Below are 7051 nucleotides of genomic sequence, written 5' to 3' on the forward strand. Positions count from 1 at the left end.
GACAAATCCATCTCCTCCTGCCATTAGCAGAGCAATCCAACGCCCCTGCCAAAATCCCCTCCTCAGGGCGTCAGAAAAGCCATTTTTCATCCTTCCCTCTGTTGTTTACTCCCACTAAATCCCTGCTGTTCCCTTCCCTCAAATCAGTGTTAAAGCACCTGGAAAAGTGGAGGAAAAGAGTTTCCTCAGTATCAAAACCTCTCTAAATATTTATGAAGAGGTGGCTCCTGTAGCTGAGAGACCTGACCCTGACAGCTTAATTGAAATAAAGACATTTGTGACAACAACTGTTCCATTGATCCATGCCCCTCGAGGCTCTGGACACTCCCAGGAATTCTGCTCATCGCTAATAAAAAGCAGAGTGAGTGCAGTTTACAAACCACACCGGGATATATGGGAGAAATGAGTCAAGGCAAAGCTGTTTTACACTCAAATTCCTCCAGATTCCCCACAGCAGATGGCAAAAAAAGCCAGGACGTTTCAAGGCTGACAATCTGATCTCACTGGGTCCCCTCTGTGCCCAAGGGGATGGAGATAAAACCTCAAAATGCCTTAAAACAATCCTAAATTCTCATAACCACAAAGTCTTATATCCTAGAATGGTTGAAAATAGCATTACTTGGGGTGCTACAAATACACAGCACAATCCTTTCAGTTTTGTAGGTGGCATCTTTATTTAGGTTTGTTTTTTTTAAATGTAAATCCTTAACCATGTAGAGAAAACACAGATGATCAAGTTTTAGGAATCTCCATCAGACGTGGATGCTGCCAACCACTTCTCAGTTGCCACATTTGTCAGACATTCTGCAGCTCAAGGAACGATCTGCAAATAAAAGAAAAAAAGTCCAGGTTGTCAGAAAAGTTGAAAAACGGGCAGGAAAAAGGAGCAATAATGTCAATATTAATGACCCCTGCCATCCAGACTCGGCTGCCCTCACTGTCTTGGGATTGTGCCCAGATTTTTCATGTCCCAGAGGAAATACAGATGAAACGTAAAATTAAACCACATTTAAGGTTCTGTTATCAGGGTTAACAAGGAAACTTTTAGACAGGGATTTCCTTCAGTCCAGAAGGATGTGGCACAAATTTAGGAGAAGCTTTTAGCCACGACATCAGAAGGGTTTTTTGGAAGGGGAGTTTAGGAAAGGGGTAACTTAGGAGCAGGATAGCTGGAGCCTGCTCTGGGTTATTCCATCACTCCCTGAAAATCCAAGGTGAGTTTGCCAACCTTGGTGCAAAGCCAAGCCATTAATAGTGCAGGGAAAAAAAAAAAAAAAAAAATCTGGGCTTATTCCAGCCTTTAAAGGCATTGCATAAACCAGTCCTTGATGAGGAAGGGCTGTGCTATGTGCAGAGAGATCTTTAATTTCTCTCAAAACCACTTTCATGCAAAACACTCACGTTTTCCACAGCTGAGAGCCAGTTCTTCCTTCAGTGCAGCAATATCCATGGCCCAGGAGTGCTGCTAGGGGACGGGCAGTTCCAGTAAACGCCATCAGGAGAACGCTCACGGTTCTGCTGTGCCTCACACAGGGAAGTTCTAAAGAGACGCTCATCAGCTCTCAGCGCCCGTGCAGAGCCCCTGGTGTGAGGAAAGCCTGATGAAAAACCCCAAACACAGAACGCGGGGTTAAAAGCAGTCAAGAAATTTAAATAAAAGAGCCACATCCTCAAGCATAACCACATCCCCAGGACTTTATTATCATTCTCTAGTGACTTATGCCAATTAAAGGGTTCACTCTGCACCACTGAGGCACCTTTGGCCCTGTAATGGCCATTTAATGAGGCTTCCCATTCAGCAGTGCCAGAATTACTCACTGCAAAGCCTCAGGGTTGCAATCTCTGCGTGCCCAGAGCTGCTCCCGCTCGGTTTCTGGTGCCCCTCCAGAAGGGACAGTAGTTTGGACGTAGGGACACCTGGGCTTGGAGGACAGAGGAAGGACTGAAGGACAGCGTCAGCTGCCTGCTGTCCATCCTCCACCATTCCCCATACAGGCAAGAGAACAGGAAAAGCCATCACAGTGAGTGTCAGGTTGTTGAGCAATCCTGGGAGCTCACAGGGCTCAGAGCTCCAGGGAAGACATCGCCTGTTGCTGTCTGCCACCGAATGACACAAACGCGGCACTGCAGCCACGCCTGCAACACGAGAGGGGCAGGGGCTGGGCAGCTCCCAGCGCTGCAGCTCACCTGGCCTGGGGCTCCTCCGGCTCTGCCACGGCCTCTGGAAAAGTGGGAAATACATGGACAGCGTTTAGGCACACCCCCAAGCCTGGTCGCATCGGTACTGCTTCACTGACAACAGACATTAAAAATAATTAAATCAACAGCACAGGAATATTTTTATTTTCTGATAGGATTAAGGCTGGCGACTCCCAGTGCTGCCACGTGGTTTTACAGATCATTTCAACTCATTCTTCTGTAACACAAGTGGCACCCACAGGATTAAACCCACGTGCAGGCTCTGCTTCCCATTCTGGTACACCCAGATCTCACGCTTGAAGCAGTTCAGAGTTGATTTCTCCCCAGTCTCCCATCAGGCTGATTAACGATGTCAGGCTATCAATCACTCTGAGTGCTCACGGGGTGCAGAGCAAACGAGCGTAGAACATAGCCTGGGTTTCTCTCGCCACTCATTGACACAAAGATGCCACAGCAGCCATCTCTGCAACGCCAGTGGCAACCCGGGGGGGGACAAACAACCCATCAACACCAAAAAAATGTAATTATGAGTGGATGTCCATCCCTGGAAGCGTTTAGGGACGGGTTGGATGCTGCTCTGAGCAACCTGGGATAGTGGAAGGAGTTCCCTCCAAGCCAAACCATCCCACGATTCTGTGGTATTTATAAAAACAAGATTTTATCACCTACTCAAAAGGTATTTGCTGCACGTGGAGATAATAGATGTAGCACCCCGCTTACAGTTAGAAAGGTGGCTGAAGCTTGCTTGGGCAGCTTTTCTCTTAAGGATCACTCTTCATTTTTGAAATCACACCATCTTGGTCACTTCATTTTCTTTGTCCACTGCCAGGCTGAAGAAAGAAAAATAGAAGAAAAGTGCTGTTAAAAAAATTGTCTAACAACCTTTTTTTTTTCTTTTTTTTTTTGTGCAACACGCCATTTAACTGAAAACCAGAGAATCGCAGTAACTGAAAAATAGCTACTAAAGATTCATTTTAGCTACTGAAATGTTTGAAAACATTTTCCTGAAAACCTGAAAGCCCTGAATTATCTTCTCTTCTTCCACGGGGTATATTAGAATATACACAGCTGTGTATGCTTTTATATTACGGCTTAATAATAATATTATTGTTAATATTATTATTAATAATAATATGTTTGTAATATATAGATCCATGAATACCATAATTATAGATTAATAACACATAGAATAATACGTGTTGATATTTTGCTTCAGGCGCATTCCATGCCGTGCCCGATTCACAGAGCACGTGGCAGCTCCCGGCGCCCACAGAGCCCCGGGGCCGCTCCGGGGCCGCTCCGGGGCCGCTCCGGGGCCGCTCCGGGGCCGCTCCGGGGCCGCTCCGGGGCCGCTCCGGCCGCGTGGCTGAGGGGAAGGGCCGCTCCCGCAGCCTCACCTCGCTCGCGTCCTCCCGCCGCAGCCGCTCAGCGCCGGGGCCGGGGGGAAGCGGCACCGGCCCTGAGGGAGCCCCGCCGTGACATGGCGCGGGAAGGCGCAGCTGCGGAGCCGCCTCAACCAGCACCGGTTTACTGCGCCTGAGGGACGCAGGGCTTCCCGCTGAGGGAGAGGCCGGCCCCGGTCTCTGTTCCGCTGAGGAACCAGCGGAGCTCCGCTCCCGCCGCCCCGCGCCCGCAGAAAGGGCGAACGCGGCCACGCCCCCCGCATATATAGTGCGGGGAAACGGGCGTGCGTGCGCGCCGCTCTTCCGCCAGCCAGCGCCCCCTGTCGGGCGGGAGGATCCAAGCCGGGAGCGGGCGGGGCTGGGAGCGCAGCCGGGGACACGGGACAGGACATGGGATGGGACACGGGAGGGGAGACGCAGCCCCGCCCAGGACTGCTCTAGGGCTCCCCACGGAGACACGAGGTGTGCTAAAGTATGGGTATTAATTTTCTCAGCTGCTCCTGGAGTCCCTCACCTCCCGTGGTGGCAAAGATTGGGCTCTGAGCATGTCCCGGGACAAAGTGGAAACCCTCTGAGCCCCACTGGGGACCCTCCCGCCCTGCATCAGCCACCCTGAAACGTCCCCAGCTTAAGGACATTCTTTCCCTCCCATTGCCTTGACTGCCCTAGCCAAACTCCCCATCCCATTCCATGAAAGAAAAACCCCCAAACGATCACAGGGCTAAATCCTTTTATTAGCTAAGAAGAGACGCAAGATACAAGTGGTTTCAAGTGAGATCATGAGCTCAGGAAAGCCACAGGACAGCGGCACCTCCCTGCAACAGTGACAAACCCAAGCACAGGAGCAGGGGCTGGCCTGGCTCCATTTTCCCTTGCATTGCTCTGGACAATTTTTTGGAGCCAGAGACCCTCCGTGGCTGTGACCGCTGTGGGATCACCGTGCAGAGGACTGGGGGGTCCCTTCCCCAGCCAGCCAGCTGTGCCAAAAGCCGGTGCACTGCATGCAGAGCCGGACCCGTGGAACTGCAGCAGAGGCGCTGAGCCCATCCCTAGGGCTCTAATTGCCCTGGGCTTTGCTCCGCAGCTCCTCGACGGCCTCGCTCTGCCGCCTCTTGTCCTTGGCACGGATGATGGTCATCCTGAAGAGTTTGCAGTAGAGCTCCACGGCCGCGGGGCTGTCGTCATTCCCGGGGATGGGGTAGGTGATCAAACACGGGTTGCAGTTCGTGTCCACCACGCCGATCGTGGGGATGTTCATCTTGGCCGCGTCGCGGATGGCCACGTGCGGCTCGAAGACGTTGTTGAGGGTGCTGAGGAAGACGAGGAGGTCGGGCAGGCGGACGCCGGGGCCGAACTGGACGTGGGCGTTGGTGAGGAGCCCGCCCCGCCAGAAGCGGGTGTGCGCGTACTCCCCGCACGCCCGCGCCGTGCTCTCGACCAGGTGGCAGAACTGGCGCTTGCGGCTGACGAACAGGATGATGCCCCCGCGGTAGGCGACGTGGGCCGTGAAGTTGAGGGCCAGCTGCAGGTGCTGCATGGTCTGATCCAGGTCGATGATGTCCTGATCCAGGCGGCAGCCGAAGATGTAGGGCTCCATGAACCTGCGGGGGCAGCGGGAGGGCGGCACGGGGGACATGGGGATGGGGTGTGCAGGCAGCGAGAGCTCCACGGGAGCAATCCCACGCTCCTGCTCCTGCCTGACACCAGCGGTGCTGTCTGCAGAGAGCCCTCACACCCAGCGTCTGCCCCAGTCTCGCACCCTCTCAGTGCCCACACTGGCGCGATCCCTGTAACCCGCCCTGTGTGGGCAGTTCCAGGCCCAGACCAATCCAGAAAACGTGGTCTGGGGAAGCATTCCTGACGTCAACAAGCGCTGGCTCACGAAAAGCATCACTCACCTGTGCCGACATCCCTTTTTGTGGCCCAGGTGCACCCGAGCATCAAAGAGATCTTTCAGGGTGAAGAGCTCCTTCACGCTGAAGAAGTCGGGGTGATTGAGAGGCTCGGTCAGCAGCCTGTCATCCTCAGCTGAGAGAGGGGAAACAAATAATCACTGCGTGTGGAGGGACGAGCCGGGACGATGCCCCGATGCACCACGACCGGCTGCTGCACGGCGGCGACAGCGCCCAAGGGCTGGGGTACCAGGGGCGCCGTGCCCGGCTCTGGAGGTGCCCGGCAGCACTCACCGCGGGGCCGGCTGCCTGCCGGGGCCGGGACCGGGGCCGGGACGGTGCTGTAGAGCCGCGGGGCCGCTGCGGGACAGAAACACGTGTGTCACACGGGCGTGTGTCACCCGGGCCGCTCCGAACCGGGCCGGGCCCCGCCGCTCACCTGCCCGCAGGAGCCGCGGCAGCGCCATGCTCCGAGCCCGCCGCAGGGCACGGCGGAGGAGGAGAAGGAGGAGACGGGAGGAAGGTCAGCGGCGTTTTCCGCTTCCTGCGGGGCGGGGCGGAGCGGATCGCACCCCGCGCCCGCCCCGGGGCGGTTCCGCGGTGCGCTGCGGTCGCTCCTGGTCGCCGGGTAACGCTCCGTCCCCGCGGCCCGTTCCGCTCCGCTCCGCTCCGGCGGCTCCGCCATGTCCGGCCGCAGCCCCGGGGTGCCCCGGCGCTTCCAGGAGCTCACCTTCTGCCGCGGCTACGGGTGAGCGCTGCCCCGGGCGCGGCCGCCGCCGCCGCCCCGCTGCCCGCGCTACCTGTGCTCTCCCCCCGCAGGCAGCCGCAGCCGCTTCACCCCCGATTCCGGACCGTCAACCAGACCTACGGCAGCAGGGCCCCCACGGTACACGAGCTGCCGGTGCGTGACACCCGCGGGGCTGTCGGGGACGGCACGGCCCTGCCCTGATCCGCATCCCTGCCCGCCGCATCCGGGCTTTGCGGGTGCTGTGGCTGGTGGCGTTTAAAACATCCCTCCCCTCCTCTCCCCAATCCCCTTTTCTCGCCGCCCGCAGAACTCCTTCCACTCCATGCCGCACAAGTTTTCGGATCACCTGGGCAAGGCTGGCATGTACAGGAACAACAGCCTGAACACGGCGCTGGAGACGAGCCACTGCACCGGCCCCGATACCTTCATCACCGCCTACGAGCACCTGGATTTCCACCCCAGCTACAACCCCAGCGGCCCCTCGCACTGCAGGGACCAGCCGCCCTAGCCGGGACACCGCTGCGGCTTGTGTCTGGCTTGGGAAAAACACCCGCAGCCAGCCTTGGTACTGAATGGACCCACTAGATTATAGAGGGAATGTTATTAGGAGTAATGTAGTAAAGATTTAATGCGGTTCAGTGTCAGCTAGGCAGCTCATGTGAAGCGTTTTACCTAATTTGGCAGCGGCATATAAATACGAGAAGAACATAAATTCCGTATTTATCCCCTTCTCTGCCGCTAATGATACTTTACACTCTTGCCTTGTGTACCACGTATCATTAAAAATTAAAATCTAAACTGCTTCTCTA

At 55.8% G+C, this 7051-nt stretch overlaps 2 protein-coding genes, 1 long non-coding RNA gene and 2 other non-coding genes across 7 annotated transcripts; 1 reads left to right on the top strand and 4 right to left on the bottom strand.

Moving 5' to 3' along the window:
* Positions 1–665: 665 nt before the first annotated feature.
* LOC120761737 (uncharacterized) lies at positions 666–3820 on the bottom strand. 3 transcript variants are annotated; one of them, XR_005703729.2, is made up of 5 exons: positions 3597–3820; positions 2920–3029; positions 2188–2221; positions 1402–1598; positions 666–823 (listed from the first exon to the last, which is right to left on the bottom strand). It is a non-coding gene; the product is annotated as an uncharacterized LOC120761737 (long non-coding RNA). The 3 variants fall into 3 exon arrangements; XR_005703728.2 differs by having other exon boundaries at positions 2188–2292; XR_005703730.2 differs by having other exon boundaries at positions 2188–2292; positions 2869–3029.
* LOC120761920 (small nucleolar RNA SNORA17) lies at positions 2025–2157 on the bottom strand. Its single transcript, XR_005703765.1, has one exon. It is a non-coding gene; the product is annotated as a small nucleolar RNA SNORA17 (small nucleolar RNA).
* On the bottom strand, positions 2548–2681 carry LOC120761921 (small nucleolar RNA SNORA17). Its single transcript, XR_005703766.1, has one exon. It is a non-coding gene; the product is annotated as a small nucleolar RNA SNORA17 (small nucleolar RNA).
* Positions 3821–4315: 495 nt separating the features above from the next.
* Positions 4316–5986, bottom strand: MRPS2 (mitochondrial ribosomal protein S2). The gene is made up of 4 exons (XM_040083332.2): positions 5934–5986; positions 5789–5854; positions 5501–5630; positions 4316–5203 (listed from the first exon to the last, which is right to left on the bottom strand). Exons 1-4 carry the CDS (start codon positions 5959–5961, stop codon positions 4660–4662), a joined length of 768 nt encoding a protein of 255 aa, XP_039939266.1. The 5' UTR covers positions 5962–5986; the 3' UTR covers positions 4316–4659.
* A 120-nt stretch (positions 5987–6106) lies between these two features.
* Positions 6107–7040, top strand: PIERCE1 (piercer of microtubule wall 1). Its single transcript, XM_040083411.1, has 3 exons — positions 6107–6242; positions 6314–6395; positions 6550–7040. The coding sequence occupies exons 1-3, from the start codon at positions 6178–6180 to the stop codon at positions 6748–6750; spliced, it is 348 nt and encodes a 115-aa protein (XP_039939345.1). The 5' UTR covers positions 6107–6177; the 3' UTR covers positions 6751–7040.
* The last annotated feature ends 11 nt before the right edge of the window (positions 7041–7051 follow it).

This window comes from Hirundo rustica, chromosome 20 (assembly GCF_015227805.2).
Source record: "Hirundo rustica isolate bHirRus1 chromosome 20, bHirRus1.pri.v3, whole genome shotgun sequence".
NCBI classification, from domain to species: Eukaryota; Metazoa; Chordata; class Aves; order Passeriformes; family Hirundinidae; genus Hirundo; species Hirundo rustica.

Coding starts and splice junctions, on each gene's coding strand:
- PIERCE1 (XM_040083411.1), top strand. CDS start 6,178: ATGTCCGGCCGCAGCCCCGGGGTGCCCCGGCGCTTCCAGGAGCTCACC. Junction 6,243..6,313: donor ACCTTCTGCCGCGGCTACGG/GTGAGCGCTGCC, acceptor CTCCCCCCGCAG/GCAGCCGCAGCCGCTTCACC. Junction 6,396..6,549: donor CCACGGTACACGAGCTGCCG/GTGCGTGACACC, acceptor CGCCGCCCGCAG/AACTCCTTCCACTCCATGCC.
- MRPS2 (XM_040083332.2), bottom strand. CDS start 5,961: ATGGCGCTGCCGCGGCTCCTGCGGGCAG. Junction 5,855..5,933: donor GCCGCGGCTCCTGCGGGCAG/GTGAGCGGCGGG, acceptor TCTGTCCCGCAG/CGGCCCCGCGGCTCTACAGC. Junction 5,631..5,788: donor GGCAGGCAGCCGGCCCCGCG/GTGAGTGCTGCC, acceptor CCCCTCTCTCAG/CTGAGGATGACAGGCTGCTG.